This window comes from Salvelinus sp. IW2-2015, linkage group LG13 (genome assembly GCF_002910315.2).
Source record: "Salvelinus sp. IW2-2015 linkage group LG13, ASM291031v2, whole genome shotgun sequence".
NCBI lineage: Eukaryota > Metazoa > Chordata > Actinopteri > Salmoniformes > Salmonidae > Salvelinus > Salvelinus sp. IW2-2015.
Window position 1 is genome coordinate 23,242,315 of NC_036853.1, and position 25,899 is coordinate 23,268,213.

Genomic DNA, 25,899 nt, shown 5'->3' on the forward strand with positions numbered 1-25,899 from the left:
AACTCAGAACTTTTTTATATAAATATGAATTTAATCAAACAAAACATGCATGTATTGTGTAACATGAAGTCCTATGAGTGTCATCTGATTGAGAAAAAAAAAAAAAAAAAAAAAATAATCGAAGGTTAGTGATTAATTTTATCTCTATTCTGGTTTTTGTGAAGCTATCTTTAGCTGGAAAAAATGGCTGTGATTATTGTGGTTTTGTGGTGACCTAACATAATCGTTTGTAGTGCTTTCGCTGAAAAGCCTATTTGAAATTGGACACTTTGGTGGGATTAACAACAAGATTACCTTTAAAATAATATAAGACACATGAATGTCTGAGGAATTTTAATTATGAGATTTGTTTTTTGAATTTGGCGCCCTGCACTTCGACTGGCTGTTGTCATATCGATCCCGTTAACGGGACTTCAGCCATAAGAAGTTTTTAAGAACAAAATTCTTATTTACAATGACGGCCTACCAAAAGGCAAAAGGCCTCCTGCGGGGACGGGGCCTGGGATTTTAATTTTAATTTTATTTATTTATTTTTATTTATAATTTTAAACATAGGACAAAACACACATCACGCTTGAGAGCACCCTTACCTGCTGATCTATAAATTACGTCTCCATAATAAAGAGGAGCGATTATGATAGAGGAAACCAAGTCTAGATTTAACCTTAGCCTGCAGCTTTGATATGTGCTGAGAGAAGGACAGTGTACCGTCTAGCCATACTCCCAAGTACTCGTATGAGGTGACTACCTCAAGCTCTAAACCCTCAGAGGTAGTAATCACATCGGTGGGGAGAGGGGCATTCTTCTTACCAAACCACATAACCTTTGTTTTGGGGGTGTTCAGAACATGGTTAAGGGCAGAGAAAGCTTGTTGTAGAGCGTTTAACACAAAACGCCAGCTGAGTATAAGACTGTATCATCTGCATATAAATGGATGAGAGAGCTTCCTACTGCCTGAGCTATGTTGTTGATGTATATTGAGAAGAGTGTGGGGCCTAGGATCGAGCCTTGGGGTACTCCCTTGGTGACAGGCAGTGGCTGAGACAGCAGATTTTCTGACTTTATACACTGCACTCTTTGAGAGAGGTAGTTAGCAAATTAGGCCAAAGACGCCTCAGAGACACCAATACTCCTTAGCTGGCCCACAAGAATGGAATGATCTACCATATCAAAAGCTTTGGCCAACTCAATAAAAATAGCAGCACAATATTGCTTAGAATCAAGGGCAATGGTAACATCATTTAGGACCTTTAAAGTTGCAGTGACACATCCATAAACTGAGCGGAAACCAGAATGCATACCAGAGAGAATTCTATAGACATCAAGAAAGCCAGTCAGTTGATTATTGACCATTTTTTCCAACACTTTTGATAAACAGGGCAAAATAGAAATTGGCTTATAACAGTTAAGATCAGCTTGATCTCCCCCTTTAAATAAAGGACGCAACGTGGCTGCCTTCCAAGCAATAGGAACCTCTCCAGAACAGAGAGACCGGTTAAAAAGGTCAGAGATAGGCTTGGCGATGATAGGGGCAGCAACCTTAAAGAAGAAAGGGTCTAAACCATCTGACCCAGATGTTTTTTGGGGGTCAAGTTTAAGGAGCTCCTTTAGCACCTCGGACTCAGTGACTGCCTGCAGGGAGAAACTTTGTAGCGGGGCAGGGAGAAAAGAGGGAGGAGCATCAGGGCTAGTTGCATTAGAAGTCGTGGGAGATGAGGAAATGTTGGACGGGCAAGGAGGCGTGGCTGAGTCAAATAGGAATCCTGACTTAATGAAGTGGTGATTAAAGAGCTCAGCCATGTGCTCCTTGTCAGTGACAACTACATCATCAACATTAAGGGACATGGACAGCTGTGAGGAGGAGGATTAATTCTCCAGGTCTTGAACCGTTTTCCAGAACTTCTTGGGGTTAGACCCACAGAGAGATAACTGCTCCTTAAAGTAAATAACTTTGGCCTTCCGGATAGCCTGAGTGCACTTATTTCCAGGACAGGCAGTTTAACTGAGCAGCCATTACGAACGCAGGCTGTAAAACAGTGATCACTAAGGTCATTACAGAAAACCCCAGACTGATGCCTATCAGGATTATTTATGAGGATAACATCGAGGAGAGTAGGCTTTTCTGGGTGTTTGGAGTCATACCTTGTGGGGTTGGTAATAATCTGAGAAAGATTTAGGGAGTCCCATTGCTTTAGGACTTGGTCAGGTGGTTTAAGCATGTCCCATTTAGGTCACTTAGCAGGTCAAATTCAGACTTAGTGTATGGGGCCAGGAGAGAGCTTAGGTCATTTAGGGTACAGGCCGGTGCTGATGGTGAATGATAACACCCAGCAACAGACAACAAAAAGCTATTTGAAAGTGCAATGCTTAAAACAGCAAATCAAATTCTTTGGGAACAGACTTGGTGGAGACAACTGAGCACTGAAGGTGTTCCTTGGTAAAGATAGCCACTCCACCACCTTTGGAAGATCTGTCTTGCTGAAAAAGGTTATAACCAGAAAGGTTAACATCAGTGTTCAAAACACTCTTTCTTAACCACATCTCAGTAATGACCAACACATCTGGATTGGAGCTGTGAACCCACACTTTCAACTGATCCATTTTAGGTAATAAGCTTCTAGTGTTAATGTGCAGAAAACCCAGGATCTTACGAGAGCAGAAATCAGTGAAGCAGATATCAGAGCACAAGTCAGAATTGGGGCTAGCAACAGTAGATGGGCCAGGGTGTGCATGCACATTTCCAGATATCATCAACAGTAATACAATCAGGGCACGGCACTTCAATATTTTGTCTTACACATTCACCCTCTGAATGGCACACATACACAATCCATGTCTCAATTGTCTCAAGGCTTCAAAATCCTTCTTCAACCTGTCTCCTCGCCTTTCATCTACACTGATTGAAGTGGATTTAACAAGTAACATCAATAAGGGATCATAGCTTTCATCTGGATTCACCTGGTCAGTCTGTCATGGAAAAAGCAGGTGTTTCTAATGTTTTGTACACTCAGTATATGTCTATATCATAAGCCTGTTCAGTTTGTCCCTAGTCAGCACCTGTACTTTCACTTATTCACCCTGTCATCAGTCCCTATGTGTTTCTCTGGGCAGCTGCCTCACTGAAACACTTCCTGGCCTTGAGAGACGTTGCAAGGATACAATTCATGGCACACAACGCTTTATCCAGAGTACATTCATTTAGAAATATGCTTAACAGTAAATATAATAATACTAAAAGCATCTACTTAACCAGATGATCTGCTGTGTGGATGTACTTTAGCACGGACCAGCATTACTCTGCCGGCTTGTGACAAGAGGAGAGGGTACTCTCTAAAGCTATTACTAAAGGCAGAGCGCACCTAAAATCCTTATCCTGAAAGTAGTCTATGGACTAATGGAAAGTAGGCCTATGCTAAATGACTTGAGTTGTACTTACTTTGGAGGTGATTCATGCAATTTAGATCATGCTTATAGTGTGCTATTCACTCCTATTTGTTTTTTGAAAGACAGGAGAGAGAGGAGAGAGAGAAGAGAGAGAGAGAGAGAGAGAGGAGAGAGAAGAGAGAGAGGAACACGAACATGAAATCACTGTCAGTTAGCATGGTGGAACATTCAGGCCTAAACTCATCAACCTTTGGACTGAAGAGTTAAGCACTGGAGTTCAACAAAAATCTTAAAGATGTTGACGTCATCATTCTGCAGGAGACATGGTGTAAGGCTGACATTGTCACTCACTGTCCCCCAGGTTACAGAGAGGTAATTGTGCCGTCACAAAAACAGCTCTGTCAATAGAGGCAGAGACTCTGGAGGACTGATCATTTGGTACAATCGACCTACAACATCTAATTGATCCCTCAAAATTGCAAATATCACATTTGGTTAAAAACTGAAAAAAGAACTTGTACGACAGAAAAAGATGTTCTCTTGCGCAATTTATATCCCCCCCTCAGAATCCCCATATTACTCAGAGGAGATTCTTCCCCACCCTTGAGGAAGAGACGTGCCATTTCCAGGCCCAGGGAAATGTGCTCATTGTGGTTGACACAAATGCGCGCACAGAACACTACTGATCTAACGAGCACACGAGGGGACAGCTTATTACAGGCATAATGTTTCTAACTGTCTTAATCTCCCAATAGAAACAACAGTGACAGCACCGTCAACAAAAAACGGAAGGGATCTGTTGCAGCTCTGTAGAAGCTGGTCTGTACTTTGTCAATGGTAGGTTACGGGGGACTCTCTTGGGGAGATTCACCTACTGCTCACCTCTTGGCCACAGTACAGTAGACTATATAGTCACAGACATTGACCCCTTCTCTCTCAGCTCATTCACTGTCAAGCCAAAACACTCTGTCTGATCACAGCAAATTACATTGTTCCTCAAAAGAACAGACATGGAAAACCACACATTCACAGCCCAGTAAGCTGTACAACATCAGACATTCATACAGATGGGCCCAAAACAGCACAGAAGATATACCAGAAGCAACCTGGAACCAAAAATTCCAAACACTCTTAGATAACTTCTGGATACACATCACTCACAGTAAAGAAGGCATCAATTCTAGCAGTACAAAACATAACTATATATTCAGGCAAACGGCAAAAGAGCACAATTGAAATTGATAAAAAACAAAACAAAAAAAGATACAGATGACAACTGTGTTTGATGCAGATTGTAAATTAATAGAGGAAAACTTAGACACTATCCAACCAAAAGCACAGAGACCCAAATAATGGTGAATTACGCCTTCATTACTGTGAGACTTTAAAACTCTATAAACGTACACTCAAACCAAAAAAGCACAGTACAACAGAAAGCAGCTGACGCAATTGAGGAGTCCATCATCACAAACAACTTCTGGCAAAATTGGAAAAAAAATTAAAAAATCTAAACAAGAGGATTAGCGATACAAATGGTGACATTTGGACAACCCATTTAAAAACTCTACAACACCGTTCAAATTGACACAAACGCAGAACAACGCCAAATTCATGAGAAGTTGAATGGATTTAGAAAGAGCTATAAAGGACAATCAAAATCCACTGGACCCCCAATTACTGACCAGGAGCTCTATAAGAAACTTCAGTGCTCAAATTTAAAAAGGCATGCGACCTGATGGCATCCTAAAATGAGATGCTCAAACTCACTAGTGCAAATTTCAATTGGCTATATTAAAAACTGTTTAATTTGATCCTGAGTGTAGGTTATTTCCCTGACATCTGGAACCAAGACTCATAACCCAATCTTTAAAAACGGAGACAAATTTGACCCTAACAATTCAGAGCATTTTGTGAACAGTAACCTGGGGAAGGTTTTCTGTATATTTATAATGTAAGAGTTCTAAACTTCCTTAATAAGCACAATGTCTTGAGTAAAGCCAAATGGATTTATACCAAAACATCGCACGACCGATCTATTTACACCTACACACCCTGATAGATAAACATGTCCACCAAAATAATACCAAAATATACGCTTGCTTTATCGACTTCACAAAAGCATTTGATTCTATTTGCACACAGGACTGTCTACAAAGTATGAAAGTGGTGTAGGGGAAAACATTGACATAATTAAATCAATGTTATCTGGCAATACGTGCAGCATTACAATTGCAAGAAAAGAACAGAATTCTTTACCAGGGCGGGGCCTCGTCAGGTTGTAATCTGAGCCAGCACTCTTAATATTTACATCAACGAATTGCACTATTCTAAAAAATTCCTCAGCCCCTGGTGTTTAGTCTCCATAATTCAGAGGTTAAATGCCTACTCTTCGCCGATGACTATGCCTGCTGTCACCTCACAGCACATGGCCTACAGCAGAGCCTGGACTCTAGAGCAGTACTGCCAGAGCCCTGGCCCTGGCAGTAAACCCCAAAGAAGGACTAAATAATGATTTTCCAGAGAAGATCCAGATCTCAGGGAATGAACCAAAAGTTCTCAATTGGTACATAATATATAGAGCACTGCTAACACTCCATTATCTTAGGTTTTAAAAATAAGCTCAACTGGACACCTTAATGAAGGCATGAAATGGAACTGAAGAGATGAAAGCACTCAGCATCTAACGCAATTAAAAAACAAATTCAAATTGAATACCTATTAAAATTGGGCTAATTAAACTAATTGATATTTCATTGAACCAAATGCCAATCTTTAATTGGCAATGCGAGGTGGGGTCCCTGCAAAACAAGATTTCTATCAAAAATGGGACAAACATCCCTTGAATACCTCTGCTATGGCAGAGTTTGTAAGATTCTCCTACATGTCCAGAGAAAACCTACAAACATGCTATGCAGGGCAGAATTAGCAAATATCACTAATAATAAAAACTCAAAAAGAGCTAATTAAGTTTTGAAAAATCTAAAATACAGTGACGCCTCTCAATATCACTTCAAGCCCTGCAATACCAGAGCTGAACAAAGAAAAGAGTCGCCTCATCCCGCTGGCCTGGGCTGATTACAAACATGTTACTAACACACGAACGCTCAGGACCAGAACATCCATTCTAAAATTCAGGAATTAAACAAATTACAACAATTCAAGTCAATAAAAACTATATTGCTTATTCGGGAACACAAGCACAAGCACAGAGCAAAATGGCGGCTATCTGGCCTAAATCGGAAGTTTAAATCGTGGCTAGAATAATTTGCATGTGACGATCTAAAACTTTAGAAACAACCTTGACAAAGTACACGGCCCAGTGAGCAAGCTTGCCATTGAGAAGGTAAACACAGGAAAACCTGCGCCCATGTAGAGGATAAGGCTGTGCAATCATGCTACAATAGCAGAACTGAGACGGACTGCCATCTCCTGACAAAGGTCAAAATATAAAACAATTAGAGAGTGTCTTTCCCAAATTTAAACTCTATTCAATGTGTTTCAACGACCTTCCTCTGATGAGATAGCTTCCGTCTGTTGGGGAGGACGCAAGGATGCTGTTGGGTTGGTCAGCGACTACCTTGCTGTGCCATATAGTTGAGGAGTGTCTGGAACAGACATATCAACTGCACATGTCCTTTATGTATGTTTATTGTTATTGTTGAATGGTATGGTTATTTTGACCCTGTATTGTTGTTATCGTTGTCCGTTGACAATTTTTGATTCTCAATTTTTATATCATTGTAAACAAGCTTTGGCAATATGTATATTGTTCGTCTGATAATAGCAAATTGAATTGAATTGAATTGGAATTGAGAGAGAGAGAGAGAGAGTAGAGAGAGAGAGAGAGAGAGAGAGAGAGAGAGAGAGAGAGAGAGAGAGAGAGAGAGAGAGAGAGACGAGAGAGAGAGAGAGAGAGAAGAGAGAGAGAGAGAAGAGAGAGAGAGAGAGAGGAGAAGAGAGAGAGAGAGAGAGAGAGAGAGAGAGAGAGAGAGAGAGAGGAGAGAGAGAGAGAGAGAGAGAGGAGAGAGAGAGAGAGAGATCTACCTAATCAGGGAGAACTCTCTTGAGTGAAAACTGGGAGTCCTCAGTGAGGAGTGACAGCTCCGTTTTCAGTGCAAATGCTGGGATGGGGAGAGAGATATTTCCAGAATTACGATACTATTGTTAAACAATCCATTTATATTTCCAGAAATAAAGACTGATTTCCCACACTGTTTGTAAGTGCTTATTTGGAGGGGCTTACAATTTATTATTTAATGTTCTGTTGGTAATAATACAAACGGTTATACACAGCTTCAGAGAGATGACTTAACCCAATTGGAGTAATTCACTTAGTATAGATTACCCTGGACCCAATCCAATTCATTCTGGAAAAATAGAGCAGCATGCTGTACTGCCGGGAGGCCCTAAATTTGGGAATATGGGGTGGGAATTATGCATGAACCATAAATTAAGTCAAAGTTGTATTATCATTACTTTAATCAAATGAATAATGGTTATTTTGGAGTAAAAAATTTGCTTGGGCACGCATGCAAAATTGTAATAAATAATGGCTATAACTAAATGCTTGTTAAATAAACCAAATGTATCAATATTTAATCAGGTCTATTTAACAAGCAATTATAATAGCCATTAGTTATACATTTTGCTTGTATCAAAAGGGAATATTGTCTTTGTAGTGGTCATAGCTATGCAAATAACATCTGTATTCGTGTCTTATTAATTGGCAAGTATCTCGATGTAACTCCATGAGGTTTTAAAGTTCACTTATATTAACTATGTGTTGCCATATCAGTGTCTCCTAAATGTATCATTTATTGCTAATATATCTAGTCTTTTGCTTCTGGCACTCAGAGAGAATGCTACTACAGAGGGTTCCTCGTGGTGTATACAATATTCATAAGTGGAATATATAAGTGAATATAGTTCTGTATTTCCATATTCATAGTTAAGTATCACACACAGTCAGCAGTAAGTAGTATACAGTACATTCAGAAGTTTGGGGTCACTTAGAAATGTCCTTGTTTTTCAAAGAAAAGCAACATTTTTTTGTCCATTAAAATAACATCAAATTGATCAGAATACAGTGTAGACATTGTTTAATGCTGTAAATGACTATTGTAGCTGAAACGGCTGACTTTTTATGGAAATATTTACAATGACGAGTTTCAGAAGAAAGTTCTTTGTTTCTGGCCATTTTGAGCCTGTAATTCGACCCTCAAATGCTGATGCTCCAGATACTCAACTGTATATCAGAAGGCCAGTTGTAATTGCTTTTTAATCAGAACAACAGTTTTCAGCGTGCTAACATAATTGCAAAAGGGTTTTCTAATGTTCAATAAGCCTTTAAAATGATAACTTGGATTAGCTAACACAGCGTGCCATTGGAACACAGGAGTGATGGTTGCTGATAATGGGCCTCTGTACGCCTATGTAGATATTCCATAAAAAATCTGCCGTTTCCAGCTACAATAGTCATTTACAACATTAACAATGTCTACACTGTATTTATGATCAATTTGATGTTATTTTAATGGACAAAAAAAAGTGCCTTTCTTTCAAAACCAAGGACATTTCCAAACTTTTGAACGGTAGTGTATATTCCATACGGGGTGAGATGTCAGCTTCCTCTTACTGTGTCAGAGGGGGCGTGTCCTGCTCGGTGCCTCCGTGGGGGCCTCGGCCTAACCCGCGTCACATGATGTAGAGGTGCACCCTGGGTAGGGAGTTCAGACAGCCCCTCACAGGATGCGGAGCGAGAGAGGGCTGAGAAAGAAGAGGACGTAGAGGGGGGCGGGGAGGAGCTGGAGTCATCACACAGGCCTGAAAGAGAGAGCGAAAAAAAGATGGAAAGATGACGAGATGAGAGCGAAACTGATGCATAAAAGGGAGAGAAATGGAGAAGGAAGCGGCGAGGGGGTAGAAGTTCCCTTAGCAGTCATGTGGTGCTGTCATCTGTGCTTGAAATAAATACTGTTTAAAAACTACAACAATTGGCAACTGCACTCAAATATGTTGAGGCAGTAATGGGTTCAGGTTGGCATGCACACAAACCATTAATGGCTCACTCAGAGAGAGAGAAGGAAGGAGAATGAGGGAGAGGGAAAGAGGGAGAGAAAAACAGACACAGCAGGACACAGTCACTAATGGACCTATAAAAGAGAGAGAGCTGGGAGGAAGAGAGAGATAGAGGGATATAGAGAGATAGTGGGACGGAGACATACTCACTCAGTCTGGTTGAAACGGGTCGTATTCGCCTAGTTCTAGAGCTGTGCTTCTTAATGGCAATTGTGTCCTAGAGAGGGAAGAGAAAGATGTCAAAACACCAACACACATCCTAAACAGACAATGTCAACACACAATGCTTAACACCTAGCCAGCCTGCCAGCTTAGTGGAGTCTGCCACTAGCATAGTCAGTGTAGTCAGCTCAGCTATCCCCATTGAGACTGTGTCTGTGCCTCGACCTAGGTTGGGCAAAACTAAACATGGCGGTGTTCGCCTTAGCAATCTCACTAGGATAAAGACCTCCTCCATTCCTGSCATTATTGAAAGAGATCYTGATACCTCARATCTCAAAATAGGGCTACTTAATGTTAGATCCCTCACTTCAAAGGCAGTTATAGTCAATGACCTAATCACTGATCATAATCTTGATGTGATTGGCCTGACTGAAACATGGCTTAAGCCTGATGAATTTACTGTGTTAAATGAGGCCTCATCTCCTGGTTACACTAGTGACCATATCCCCCGTGCATCCCGCAAAGGCGGAGGTGTTGCTAACATTTACAATAGCAAATTTCAATTTACCAACAAAAAAAATGACGTTTTCGTCTTTTGAGCTTCTAGTCATGAAATCTATGCAGCCTACTCAATCCCTTTTTATAGCTTTACAGGACTCCTGGGCCATATACAGCGTTCCTCACTGAGTTCCCTGAATTCCTATCGGACCTTGTAGTCATAGCAGATAATATAATATAATATTTTAATATTCACATGGAAAAGTCCACAGACCCACTCCAAAAGGCTTTCGGAGCCATCATCGACTCAGTGGGTTTTGTCCAACATGTCTCTGGACCTACTCACTGCCACAGTCATACTCTGGACCTAGTTTTGTCCCATGGAATAAATGTTGTAGATCTTAATGTTTTTCATCATAATCCTGGACTATCGGACCACCATTTTATTACGTTTGCAATCGCAACAAATAATCTGCTCAGACCCCAACCAAGGAGCATCAAAAGTCGTGCTATAAATTCTCAGACAACACAAATATTCCTTGATGCCCTTCCAGACTCCTTCTGCCTACCCAAGGACGTCAGAGGACAAAAATCAGTTAACCACCTAACTGAGGAACTCAATTTAACCTTGCGCAATACCCTAGATGCAGTTGCACCCCTAAAAACTAAAAACATTTGTCATGAGAAACTAGCTCCCTGGTATATAGAAAATACCCGACCTCTGAAGCAAGCTTCCAGAAAATTGGAACGGAAATGCGCCACACCAAACTGGAAGTCTTCCGACTAGCTTGGAAAGACAGTACCGTGCAGTATCGAAGAGCCCTCACTGCTGCTCGATCATCCTATTTTTCCAACTTAATTGAGGAAAATAAGAACAATCCAAAATGTCTTTTTGATACTGTCGCAAAGCTAACTAAAAAGCAGCAGTACCCAAGTGAGGGTGGCTTTCACTTCAGCAGTAATAAATTCATGAACTTCTTTGAGGAAAAGATCATGATCATTAGAAAGCAAATTACAGACTCCTCTTTAAATCTGCGTATTCCTCCAAAGCTCAGCTGTCCTGATTCTGCACAACTCTGCCAGGACCTAGGATCAAGAGAGACACTTAATTGTTTTAGTACTATATCTCCTGACACAATTATGAAAATAATAATGGCCTCTAAACCTTCAAGCTGCATACTGGACCCTATTCCAACTAAACTACTTAAAGAGCTGCTTCATGTGCTTGGCCCTCCTATGTTGAACATAATAAACATAATAAACGGCTCTCTATCCACCGGATGTGTACCAAACTCACTAAAAGTGGCAGTAATAAAGCCTCTCTTGAAAAAGCCAAACCTTGACCCAGAAAATATAAAAAACTATCGGCCTATATCGAATCTTCCATTCCTCTCCAAAAATTTAGAAAAAGCTGTTGCACAGCAACTCACTGCCTTCCTGAAGACAAACAATATATACGAAATGCTTCAGTCTGGTTTTAGATCCCATCATAGCACTGAGACTGCACTTGTGAAGGTGGTAAATGACCTTTTAATGGCGTCAGACCGAGGCTCTGCATCTGTCCTCGTGCTACTAGACCTTAGTGCTGCCTTTGATACCATCGATCACCACATTCTTTTGGAGAGATTGGAAATCCAAATTGGTCTACACGGACAAGTTCTGGCCTGGTTTAGATCTTATCTGTCGGAAAGATATCAGTTTGTCTCTGTGAATGGTTTGTCCTTGACAAATCAAACTGTAAAAGTTTGAGTGTTCCTATCAAGGTTCGTTTTAGGACATATTGTTTGTACTATATATATTTACTCTTGGGGATGTCATAATCGAAAACATAGTGTTAACTTTCAACTGGCTATGCGCGGATGAAACGTGTACATTTCAATGAAACATGGGAAAGGCCCCAAATATGCCACTTGTCGAAGAGTGTGTTTCAGAACTAAAGGAAGTGGATTAGGATGAAAAAGTTTCTGAACTTTTAAACTCGGACACAACAGAGATGCTTGTTCTAGGTTCAAGAAACAAAGAGATTTCTGTTAAATCTGACATTAATTTGATGTGGTTGTAAGTCGTCTCAAATATAAAACTGTGAAGGATACCAGCGGCGTTTATCTGGACCTGATGTCTCTTCTGAGAACATCATCAAGACTGTTTCAAGGACAGCTTTTTTCCATGTAACGTTACATTGGTAAAAAATACAGATTTCTGTCAAAAATTATGCGAAAAATTAATACATGGCTTTTGTATGCGTTCTAAGTGATATGAGCTATGGAGCTCTACTTTCGGTAATGGATAAAGCTAGAAAACTGCAGTTAGTGCTATAATACGGTGCTAGAATCCATGGTAGACAAAATTTGATCAATATTACTCAAGTGCTAGCCTCCTAACTGGCTTCCTGTTAAAGAAGGGTGATTTCAAGGTTTATTGTTTAACTAAAGCGTTACTGGGCTTGCTCTGCTATCTTCCGAGTTGGTCTGCCGTACATACTACAGTACGCTAAGAGTCACAAGACGCAGGCTCCTAATTGTCCTAGAATTTTAAGCAACAAGCTGAAGGGAAGGTTTCTCTATAGATAATATTTTATGGAATGGTCTGCCTACCATTGAGGAGGACGCAGACTCAGTCTCAACCTTTAAGTCTTTATTGAAGACTCATCTCTTCAGTAAGTCATATGATTGAATGTAGTCTGGCGCAGGAGTGTGGAAGGTGAACGGAAGGTCTGGAGCAAACGACCGGCCTTGCTGTTCTCTACTGCGGGTTCCTCTTCACTGGCTCTCCCTAATATTACAGGGTCTGAGTCACTGGCTTACTGGTGCTCTTGTCATGCGGTCCTAGGAGGGGTGTTGTACTTGAGTGGGTTGAGTCACTGACGTGATCTTCTGTCTGGGTTGGTGCCTCTTGGGTTGTGCCGTGGGGAGATCTTTGTGGGCTATACTACGGCCTTGTCTCAGGATGGTAAGTTGATGGTTGAAGTTATCCTCTAGTGGTGTGGGGGCGTGCTTGGCAAAGCGGGTTGGGGTTATATCCTTTCTGTTTTTGCCTGTCCGGGGGTATATGAGGATGGGGCACAGTGTTCTGACCTCCTGTCTCAGCATCAGTTTTATGCTGGCATTAGTTTATGTGTCGGGGGCTAGGGTCAGTTTGTTATTACTGGAGTAATTGTCCTGTCTTAATCGTGTGTCCTGTGTGAATTTAATGTATGCTCTCTCTAATCCTCTGCTTCTCATCTTTCTTCTCTTCTCGGAGGAAACTGAGCCTAGGACCATGCTCAGGACTACTGACATGATGACTCTGTGTCCCAGTCCATCTGGCGTTGCTGGCTCAGTTTCAAACTGTTTGCGCGGCTATGGACCTGAACTGTTCACCGGACGTGCTACCTGTCCAGATCTGCGTTTTCAACTCTCTAGAGACGAGGAGCGGTAGAGATACTCTTAATGATCGGCTATGAAAAGACAACTGACATTTAACTCGAAGGTGCTGCACCTTCGCAACTATGGTGATATTATTATATTGACCATGCTGGTCATTTTTGAACATTTGAACATCTTGGCCATGTTTGTTATAAATCTCCACCGGAGCCAGAGGCCAGAAGGACTGCCACAGCTCATAGCCTGGTTCCTCTCTAGGTTTCTTCCTAGGTTTTGGCCTTTCTAGGGAGTTTTTCCTAGCCACCGTGCTTTTACACCTGCATTTCTTGCTGTTTGGGGTTTTAGGCTGGGTTTCTGTATAGCACTTTGAGATATCAGCTGATGTACGAAGGGCTATATAAATACATTTGATTTGATTTTTGATTTGAATGCTTACTATGCTGGTGCCCAGCTCCTCGTCTGTGATGTCCAGAGAGTCTCTGTGTCTGTGTGACCTCCTGCCTGTCCCTCCGTCACATGTCCCCTCCCAACGCTTCACCTGGGACACCTGACGCGTCTGGGACAGGGAGCAGACACTACACATGAATAAATGTATTATGAAGGTTGTTATGAATGATACTGCAACGCTKATAAAGGTGTTATGACTGGTTTCATAAAGGTGCTATAAAGGTTGTTATGAATGTTACTGAAAAAGTGTATACTGGTGTTATGAATGCCTTATTTGTGCCCCTTCAAGTAAATTGTTGCTGGTTATGGTAGGCAAAAGGTGACAGAATGGATATCCGGCCTATAGACAAACAGACACACAGACAGACGGCAGCATGTCTATACCAGGGTCTTTTGAGTGGCGTAGAGCTCCTGCAAGATCTGATCCACAATGGAGTTGGTGAGATAGGAAACCACTGAGAGCTTCACCTCTCTGGGAGAGGGGGAGAGAGACAAAGAGAGGGAGAGGGAGCAGGAGAGGGAGGCAGGGCAGAGAGGAGGGGGAAGACAGTATGATGGAATGAGTTCACAGATATCCATACTGATTAAATTGAACAAATAAGACTGCATCGCTTATCTTCCTCCTTCAGCTCCCCCTCCTTTTCCTTCCTTCCTTCCATCCCTCCCTCCTTCCCTCCCGTTCTTACTCCAGCGCGCGGTGGATGTCCTGAGCTGCTCGCTCCATCAGGGCCGTACGGATGGCTGAGCGAGGGATGGACACGCGCTCAGAGACGGACGAGAGCGGAGGACTCAATCTCTCTGCTGCAGAGGAGGACAGCGGGCACAGCTCACGACAGAGAGACACCATGGAGTCAACTATCACCTGTCAATCAACAAGCCAATTAAACAATCAATAAATCAATGAAATATTCAACCAATCCCTGTGTAGAAAAAAAAAATATGAAGAAGTAAATCAAAAGTTTATATAAATATGTGATGTATTGAGGATTGCACCTGTAGTTCCTTGTCAGCTGCCTTGGCCAGTTCTCCTGCCAGTGAGTCCAGTCTTTGTCTGACTGGCCCATCTACTGACAGCACATGAGCTAGCTCACAGAGGGAGGGGTACAGCTGAAAAAGAGAGAGGGAGAAAAAAAGAGAGAGAGAAAGAGTGTGTGTGTATGAGAGAGAGAGAGTCATATTAATACACAAATAATGGGGTCGATGTGTGACATTGGGATCAAAATGTCAAAATGATTTCAATGCAGTTCCACATGTATAAAAGTTAATATATGCAAATGTACCCATTAACTGCACCAATACAACAACATAGACAAAGGCCTATACATATTTTAAGCAGGGTTCATACAGACATTGGCAAGTCAAATTCAATGTTATACAAGTATATAATTTAAATAATTATACATATAAGGCTTAATATATATCCCCAACCCCTCCCCCCCAAAAGCATGCAAAAAGTGTCAAAAAGTAGGCCCTTAACACTTTAAGAATAATGCATTTTTTAGGCCTTGCCAATGCATTGATATTCAAATTATTATTATAGTACATTCTAAAATATGTGAGAATAATGTGGACATTGCCTGACTAAATCGATTAGATTTGAAGCAGCGGGAAACAAACGAAAGTGGTCACATCTCTCACAGAAATGTATAAAAAAATGAAATCACGGATAATTATAAGGGAGCAGGAGAACTTATAAATTGGCTACAATAATTACAATGACTTTTCAAGCAACAAAATTTAGAAAATGTCTGATTTTCAAGGGATGGCCTATTCCGGTAATTGAAGTACAAGTTCAAGTAGGCTACTTCAAGCCCCTTGTATTTTTTTTTTTAAATTGCAGGTGTAACAATGGAAACCAAAATGTATCTGTCATGTTATTCCATTACCAGATCATATTGTGGATAAGCCCACTATGTTATGTAATTTGTTGTCATTATATCCAGAATAATTCATAGGAATAGCGTTGGGTGTTGCGCAATAGTCCAATTGCGCACAGTAGACTCCGTGTCCAATCCGAGGCAGAAAAACATATGAAAACATGAACACATTAACTTGATGCTTTCTCTGTTAAATCTAAAAAGACACTACTGTAAATCAAGCAGACAACAACAGATGATTAATTTGCTAGAGCTATTAGATTCAATGTGGATCCAGGTGTAACCCATGTGAAATGGCTAGCTAGTTAGCGGTGTTGCGCGCTAATAGCGTTTCAATCGGTGACGTCACTCGCTTTGAGACCTTGAAGTAGTGGTTCCCCTTGCTCTGCAAGTGCCGCGGCTTTTGTGGAGCGATGGGTAACGATGCTTCGTGGGTGACTGTTGTTGATGTGTGCAGAGGGTCCCTGGTTCGCGAGGGGACGGACTAAAGTTAAACTGTTACACAGGCGCACCTGCGTAAGGAATGAGACGCCAACATTTTCTGGACATTCCTCATGAACACCTTTTTTTCCCAGCACTTGGGCTGTTGTTGCATTGCATGTGCTATGACAACAGCTGTTCATCACTTGACTGTCATTTAGAAAATTCCTTCCTGGATCAGATGATGATGTGTGAAAATATCATGGCATAAGTAATCAGCTGGACACCAAATACACATCCAACAAGTATTATGCATAATTAATGAAGAACCATTTTAATGACAGTATCGATTTAGGTTTTAAGTATCAAGGTAAGGTGACTCTGTTGGTTACAAGCATTCGATTTTGCAATCGCGATTATTATTTTAGATTTGTGTGCCCATGAAAACTGTTTTCACCCCGTAACATAAGAAGAAGCGAAATGTTATGTAGTTGGTACAGTGCATTTCTGAGATCTCTATACAAGAAAAAGCTAGAGCCAGTACTCTTATAGAGTTCAATTTCTAATTGAACTGATTAATGCTTAATATATAACGACAACTTACACTGCCATAAATGCAAGGACAGAAAAGTAATGTTTCATGTCACACYATTGTGGACAAATCCGTCAAGACACTAAACATGATTAACGGATAAACAGAGGTTTTAAATCAACTCGTGAACTTTATTGAATATAGCTATGATCCCACCTTATATCGTAATGTAATGACATGGCAAAATGTGCCAGATTATTATCAATGACCTATCAACAGCTGTAACAAGTTGTCCAGTGTGTGAAATCCTCACTGGTACCCTAGTGTAAAGGAAGACCACATACACTTGAACACTCAACTACAATCGAGAGATTAGAGAAATGATTCAGGTATGCACACACGCTTACCGCGCGAGAGTTCCTGGCCTCCTTCAGCACTTGTTTAGCAGCTTGAATCTCCTCCATCTCCCCTACTCCACGCAGCACACACACCTGCTGCTGCACACGCACACACAGACGCTCCATCACCTGGGAAACAGAGAACAGAGAAGCAGGAGGAGTGTCAGTAAAGACATACAATGGATACATACTGTGTGTGATTGAGAGACAATGAGTTGAGCCATCATCAGAGCAATATTATTGAGAGACAATGAGTTGAGCCCTCGTTAGAGCAATAAGCCATCATTAGAGCAATATTATTGAGAGGCAATGAGTTGACGCCCTCGTAAGAGCAATAAGCCATCATAGAGCAATATTATTGAGAGACAATGAGTTGAGCCCTCGTTAGAGCAATAAGCCATCATTAGAGCAATATTATTGAGAGACAATGAGTTGAGCCCTCGTTAAGAGCAATAAGCCATCATTAGAGCAATATTATTGAGAGGCAATGAGTTGAGCCCTCCGGTAGAGCAATAAGCCATCATTAGAGCAATATTATTGAGAGACAATGAGTTGAGCCCTCGGTAGAGCAATAAGCCATCATTAGAGCAATATTATTGCTCTAACGATGGCTCAACTCATTGTCTCTCAATTACACACATAAACTAACACACATATACAGTGCATTCGGAAAGTATACAGACCCCTTGACTTTTTCCACATTTTGCAATGTTACATACAGCCTTACTCTAAAATGTATTAAATAGTTTTTCCCTCATCAATCTACACACAATATCCCATAATTACAAAGTAAAAACAGGTGTTTTCGAAATGTTTGCAAATGTATTAAAAAGAAAAAACTGAAATATCACATTTACATAAGTATTCAGACCCTCAGTACTTTGTTGAAGCACCTTTGGTAACGATTACAACCTCAAGTCTTCTTGGGTATGACACTACAAGCTTGGCACACCTGTATTTGGGGAGATTCTCCCACTCTTCTCTGCAGCAGTTCCTCTCAAGCTCTGTCAGATTGGACAGGGAGCGTCGCTGCACAGCTATTTTCATGTCTCTCCAGAGATATTCGATCGGGTTCAAGTCCAGGCTCTGGCTGGGCCACTCAAGGACATTCAGAGACTTGTCCCGAAGCCACTCTTGCGTTGTCTTGGCTGTGTGCTTAGGGTCGTTGTCCTGTTGGAAGGTGAACCTTCGCCCCAGTCTGAGGTCCTGAGCACTGGAGCAGGTTTTTATCAAGGATCTCTCTGTACTTTGCTCCGTTCATCTTTCCCTCGATCCTGACTAGTCTCCCAGTCCCTGCCGCTGAAAAACATTCCCACAGCATGATGCTGCCACCACCATGCTTCAACGTACGGATGGTGCAAGGTTTCCTCCAAACGCTTGGCATTCAGGCCAAAGAGTTCAATCTTGGTTTCATCAGACCGGAGAATCTTGTTTGTCATTGTCTGAGTCCTTTAGGGGCCTATTGGCAAACTCCACGTGGGCTGTCATGTGCCTTAAGGGATACCTTAATTGAGCACAAACTTCTTTATGAACTACAATCTGGCTTTAGAACAGCTCATTCCATTTATACTTGCCTTATCCACCTTTCTGACCACATTAAGCAGGAAAGTGAGAAGGGGAACTATACAGGTAGGGTCATGTTAGACTTGCAGAAAGCTTTTGACACTGTGGACCATGATATTCTCCTGATGAAACTGAAATGCATGGGTCTAAATTATGTGGCAGTGAATTGGTTTAGGTCTTATCTGACCAACAGAACACAGGTATGCAATGTTGGTGATGTTCTGACAGAGGCCAAAGAAATATCAGGTGGAGTTTTAGGGCCTCTCTTATTTCTTATATACGTTAATGATATGCCAGATACAGTAAAGTGCAAACTCTTGCTTTATGCTGATGATTCAGACATACTGGTGTCAGGGAAGGATACAGTTTACATAGAGGAGACCCTGAGTAAGGATTTGCATTTTGTTAGAGATTGGTTGTCTGACAATAAATTGTCACTACATTTGGGAAAAACTTAATCGATTTTGCTTGGAACAAAACGTAGATTGCTTAGGGCTGACAAGATAAAGGTAAACTGTGCAGGCAAGGAGATTGAATCTAAAATAACTGTATCTTATCTTGGTGTGTCCCTAGATCAATCCCTTTCTGGAGACCTGATTGCTGCCAAAATTCTTTCTAAAATGGCGAAAAAATTTAACATTTTATATCGTAACACTAGATTTTTTAACATTAAAGTTAAGAAACTGCTTGTCTCAACCTTGATTCAGTGTCATTATGCCTGCTCTGCTTGGTATAGTGGTCTATCAAAAAAGCTGAAAAAGTGAATGCAGGTCATGCAAAATAATGTTACAGGTACTGTATATGCTGAATGTCCCCCCTAGGACCCACATTGGGGTACAGGAATTCCGGGAGGTGGGCTTGTTGCCTTTGGAGTCAAGAGTGGACCAATTTATTTGAAGGATCGGTATGATGTGCAATTAATAAATTGTTTTAATGTGAAATGAATATGGGTGATTTTTAAGGTTAGGGAGAAGTGCAGATATAAATGAACGTATTTAAGGTTGTTTGTAATTTTGTCTTGCCTTTTAATCATTATATGTGTTATTGTTTTTACCATCGAGGACCACTTTGGAAACAAGCGTTTTAATTAATACTTTCAAGTGATATCCTCTGGATCCACATTGTACATTTTGTTGTATTTGTCTGTTACCCAAAATAAATTAAATTCAATGCTGCAGAATTTTTTGGTACCCTTCCCCAGATCTGTGCCTCGACACATTCCTGTCTCGGAGCTCTACGGACAATTCCTTCAACCTCATGGCTTGGTTTTTGCTCTGACATGCACTGCCAATTGTGGGACCTTATTTAGACAGGTGTGTGCCTTTCCAAATCATGTCCAATCAATTTAATTTACCACAGGTGGATTCCAATCACGTTATATCCTTAAGGATGATCAATGGAAACAGGATGCACCTGAGTTCAATTTCGAGCCTCATAGCAAAGGGTCTGAATACTTAGGTAAATATGGTATTTCTGTTTTTTAGAAATGAATAGGAACCTGTTTTTGCTTTGTCATTATGGGGTATTGTGATGTCATTATGGGGTGTTGTGTGTAGATTGATTAGGATTTTTTWAAATTTGATCCATTTTAGAATAAGGCTGTAACGTAACAAAATGTGGAAAAGTCAAGGGATCTGAATACTTTCAGAATACACTATACATTAGCTACCTGTTCAGCAGTGCTGGTGACCAGGCCCTGGTGCAGCCGTAGAGCCTGTCTCTGAGAGAAGCGCTGAGTCTGGTTGTTCCTCAGCAGAGCACGCTGGATCTGATGGCCACAGATAAAAACCATTCACTCACACAGGCAATACTACTGTGTGACAATGTCAATGAAGCAGAGTCAATTGAAATGGAAAGGGCAGGGAGAGAGAGAGAATGATGGTGCCAGTAGAGAAAGGAAGAGGAAATGGAGAGGCAGAAGAAAGGAGAGGATGGTTAACAGAGGGTTGGAGGGAGGATTTAGATGGGAGCATAAGGAGCCCACCTTGGTCAGTGCCTGCTCTGTCCTCTCGGGGGCGCTACGGTACGCCTGGCTGATGTCACTGAGGGGGAGGGGCATGTACTGCAAGGTGAAGTTACTGGGAGAGAACACATCGGAGGTGAGAGAAAGACAAGGGGTTTGAGTTAGGAAGGAGACAGAGAAAGGAAGGAGATAGAGAGGAAGGAGACATAGCAAGTTTCAATGTGTACAGTAAGCTAGGTTTGGTTCACATGTATCTGAGTTGATATGTTAGCCAGCTAATTCTGAAAATTCTCTCTGAACAACAGGACATCTAAATTAGACATAGCTTTTGGCATCCCCATGTCTATTGGAAGCTATTTAAATCAACTCTTGCTTCCTGTATTTTTTTTATTTTATATTAAAAAAAAAACTTTTTCTCCCCAATTTCATGGTATCCAATTATTAGTAGTTACTGTCTTGTCTCATCGCTACAACTCTCGTACGGGCTCGGGAGAGACATGCATCCTCCGAAACACAACCCAACCAAGCCGCACTGCTTCTTAACACAGCGCGCATCCAACCCGGAAGCCAGCCGCACCAATGTGTTGGAGGAAACACCGTACACCTGGTCAGCGTGCACTGCCCCCGGCCCGCCACAGGAGTCGCTAGTGCACGATGAGACAAGGATGTCCCTGCCGGCCAAACCCTCCCTAACCCGGACGACGCTGGGCCAATTGTGCATCGCCCCATGGACCTCCCGGTCGCGGCCGGCTGCGACAGAGCCTGGGCTTGAACCCAGAGTCCCTGGTGGCACAGCTAGCACTGCGATGCAGTGCCTTAGACCACTGCGCCACTCGGGAGGCCTGCTTCCTGTATTTTGAGTGTACAAATTCATCAAAGGGGTCTGTAAAATAAGCTATAGCAAGCTATAACGGATTTAGAAGACTGAGTGTGTGTATGTGTGCGAGCATGCATGTGTGTGTTTGACGAACAAATAGTCTCACTGTTCAAGGGCTCGAGCCACATCCAGGAATCCTGTAGCTGAGGTGTTGTTACGATCCCACGTCACACTCCTTTCAGGACAGGGGAGAGGAAGTGTTAAAAACAACCATCACCATACCTGACAATACCCTCTATCTCTCTCCTCCCCGCTCTCTGCCTCTTACCTGAGTGTGGTGTTGATCTGTAGGGCTTTGCTCAGCATCTTGGCTCCAATGTCCTCCAGGCTGTTCCCACTCAGGTCCACCTTACGTAGGCAGGTGTTACTACCCAGAGCATTTACTAGCACTGTACCGCGAGAACGCAGCCGCGAGTCAGCCAGGGAGAGGGACTGGAGGGCCTGAGGAGGGACAGGGAAGAGGGAGAGAGAAAGGGTGTGGCGTGAGGGAGACGGGAGAGGGCAAGGCAGTGGGGGTGAGATGGTTGGGTGAGAGGTAAGGGTGGAGACCAGGTGAAAGGTAAGGCAGAAGAAGAGGGTCGGACAGGACAGAGGACAGAGAAGGAGATGACAGTGGAGAGAGATGGTAAAATGCTGCTGTGAACAGTTGGGAGCAGTGCTGAGGAGAAACGTAGGAACTCAGCATTTGTAATAAACAGAGCGATGTGTCATAGCTTTGTACACAAAGTGAATCATTCAGAAGGCACAATATGTTACATGCCACAGTAACAGGGCCGTGGAATGATATACATTAAGGAAAACACAATTTTGTAGAAGATAAAGTGTTTGAGAGAGTACCATGTCAAATACAGTATGTGTGTGTGGTGAATGTCAGTATTTGACCAGTTTTCACTGAGTAAATTAATGTCTATAGTGTTTGTGCGTTTGTGTATATACTCTGCAGTACAATCAGTGAATATAAAATGGAATATTTTATTGTGTAATGTGTGAATGTTGTGTGAATTGTGATGCATTCTCACTCACACATTCCTCCTCCTGTATGAGTTGGACCAGCTTGTGTAGGATTTCCTCCAGCACCCTGTAGATAGAGCCATGGGGAGATAGGCAGTTCAGACTACACTCAACAGGAGCTCTGGCACTAGTCATTTCCTGCCGCTATCGTAATCATCCCAGTCTGCCTGAGGAAAATCAAGCTGTGAAGCAAACTGACACACGCACACACATGCACGTGCACACGCATGCACCCACAAACAGACACCCACACACAACCACACACACACACACTGTGCCTTTGTAGTGCTTTACCTGCTGCTCTTGATGTTGAAGTTCTTGCCCAGATACAGGTGCTTTAGGGAGGTGTGTCTGGAGAGAGCTGGTAGGACTGAGAGAAGGTCTGCATCCAGCCCTGTAAACACAAACCACAAACCCAACTACATCAAATATATACTTTCTCTTCACAATTGGCTACCTGATTATTGCAGCTCAACTGGTGTCTTTGTTGACAATTTCGATACCTTTTGGAAACAAAACCAATTTTATAAGGAGGATGGGATCCATCCGAATAATTTGGGTTCCTGGATCCTTTCACAGCATTATAAAGCTACGTCGAGACAAGGACGTATCAATGACCCAAGCCCAGCTCGGTTAATACCTACCATTATGTCGCTAAGTTGTCACAATGCTTCAGCAAATGTACATTATCCAAGGGGCGTTGGTAGACACAATGTAAGTAACCTAATTTATGTCCCTCTAACTGCCCTGCTGATTCTACAGCTATTGTATGCAGTAATCAAGTGCCTATGAACCAGAGATATACTGTTAGCACTCAGGCGGTGTCCCCAAGTAGGAAATAGACTGTGTGCAGCTCACCCTGCACTAACATACATAACATGCGCATGAGAGGATCTGTGAGAAGAATGGGAGAAACTCAACATATAAAGGTGTGACAAACTTGTAGCGTCACACCCAAGAAGACTCGATGCTGCCAAACTTATGTAAATGAAATATTTACATTTTTTAATTGTAATAAATTAGCAAAAATGTCAACAAATTCAATGTTTGCTTTGTCATTATGGGTATTGTGTGTAGATTGATGAGAAAAAAAAGAAGAATTTCATGAATTTTAGAATAAGGCTGTAAAGTCAAGGGTTCTGAATACTTTCCGAAGGCACTGTATGTAGCTTAAGAAACAAGGTTCATGAAATCAATAACTTGCTAGTAACAGATGACATTCATATTCTGACTATCTCTAAAACTCACTCAGATAATACCTTTTGATACAGTGGTAGCAATACATGGTTATAACATCTACAGAAAATGCAGAAATGCTAATGGTGGAGGTGCTGCTGTTTATATTCAGAACCACATTCCTGTAAAGCTTTGAGAGGAACTCATGTTAAATACTGTTGAAGTAATATGGCTACAGGTTCATCTGCCTCACCTAAAGCCCATTCTGGTGGGAAGCTGCTATAGACCACAAAGTGGTAAAAGTCAGTATCTGGATAACATGAGTGAAATGATTGATTATGTATGTGATATCAACAGAGAGGTATATTTTCTTGGTGATTTAAATATTGACTGGCTTTCATCAAACTGCCCACTCAAAAAAAAGCTTCAAACTGTAACCAGTGCCTGCAACCTGGTTCAGGTTACCAGTCAACCTACCAGGGTAGTTAAACAGCACAGGAATGAAATCATCAACATGTATTGATCACATCTTTACTAATGCTGCAGAAATTTGCTTTAAAGCAGTATCTAAATCCATCAGATGTAGTGATCACAATATAGTAGCCATATCTAGGAGAACCAAAGATCCAAAGGCTGGGCCTAATATAGTGTATAAGAGGTCATACAATAAGTTTTGTAGTGATTCCTATGTTGTTCGTATGTTGTAAAGAATAATTGTTGGTCTGTGGTGTGTAATGAGGACCAATCAGACGCTGCATTTGACACATTTGTGAAATTGCTTTACTAATAAGCATGCACCCATTAAGAAAATGACTGTAAAAACTGTTAAATCCCCATGGATTGATGAAGAATTGAAAAATTGTATGGTTGAGAGGGATGAGGCAAAAGGAATGGCAAATAAGTCTGGCTGCGAAATCTATTGAGAAATCATGTTACTAAACTAAATAAAAAATAATAAGAAACTATACAATGAAACAAAGATAAATGATAGAAAGAATGATGGGAAAAAGCTTTGGAGCACCTTAAATGAAATTAATGGCAAAAAGGCAAATTCAGCTCCATCATTCATTGAATCAGATGGCTCATTCATCACAAAACCCAGTGATATTGCCAATTACTTTAATGATTTTTTCAGTTGCAAGATTAGCAAACTTAGGCATGACATGCCAGCAACAAACACTGACACTGCACATCCAAGTATAACTGATCATATTTGGAAAGACAAGCATTGTAATTTTGAATTCTGTAAAGTCAGTATGGAATAGGTGAAAAAAAATAAAAATACCCACAACAATGACAAGCCACGATATTGCGGACGATATTTCCACTCCTATTTGCCGTATCTTCAATCTAAGCTAACTAGAAAGTGTGTGCCCTCTGGCCTGGAGGGAAGCAAAAGTAATTCCGCTACCCATGAATAGTAAAGCCCCCTTTACTGGCTCAAATAGCCGACCAATCAGCCTGTTACCAACCCTTAGTAAACTTTGGGGYAAAATGGTGTTTGACCAGATACAATGCTATTTTACAGTAAACAAATTGACAACAGACTTTCAGCATGCTTATAGGAAGGACATTCAACAAGCACAGCACTTACACAAATGACTGATGATTGGCTGAGAGAAATTGATGATAAAAAGCTGTTTTGTTAGATTTCAGTGAGGCTTTTGACATTATCGATCATAGTCTGCTACTGGAAAAACATATATATTGTGGCTTTACATCCCGTGCTATATTGTGGATAAAGAGTTACTTGTCTAACAGAACACAGAGGGTGTTCTTTAATGGAAGCCTCTCCAACATAATCCAGGTGTGCCAGTGTGTCTATGTACACTACCGGTCAAAAGTTTTAGAACACCTACTCATTCAAAGGTTTTTCTTAATTTTTACTATTTTCTACATTGTAGAATAATAGTGAAGACATCACAATTATGAAATAACACATATGGAATCATGTAGTAACCAAAAAAGTGTTAAACAAATCAAAAGCGTTACTCTGCCACTATCAACAAGGCAGGTCATTCAGGCTCTAGTTTTGTCGCACCTGACTACTGTTCAGTCGTGTGGTCAGGTGCCACAAGAGAGATGTCGGAAAATTATAATTGGGCTCAGAACAGGGCAGCCACGCTGGCCCATAATGTAACAGAGAGCTAC

General features: G+C 41.4%; 1 protein-coding gene across 1 annotated transcript in view; it reads right to left on the reverse strand.

Moving 5' to 3' along the window:
- Positions 1-25,899, reverse strand: part of LOC111971870 (capping protein, Arp2/3 and myosin-I linker protein 3) — a 58,663-nt gene that overhangs the window by 13,628 nt on the left and 19,136 nt on the right. The window contains 13 exon segments of the mRNA XM_070445993.1: positions 9,020-9,207; positions 9,613-9,679; positions 13,921-14,040; positions 14,316-14,403; positions 14,618-14,793; positions 14,925-15,038; positions 17,168-17,287; positions 20,391-20,489; positions 20,706-20,799; positions 21,668-21,736; positions 21,830-22,002; positions 22,585-22,639; positions 22,867-22,971. Of these exon segments, the coding sequence (XP_070302094.1) occupies positions 9,020-9,207; positions 9,613-9,679; positions 13,921-14,040; positions 14,316-14,403; positions 14,618-14,793; positions 14,925-15,038; positions 17,168-17,287; positions 20,391-20,489; positions 20,706-20,799; positions 21,668-21,736; positions 21,830-22,002; positions 22,585-22,639; positions 22,867-22,971 (1,468 nt within the window).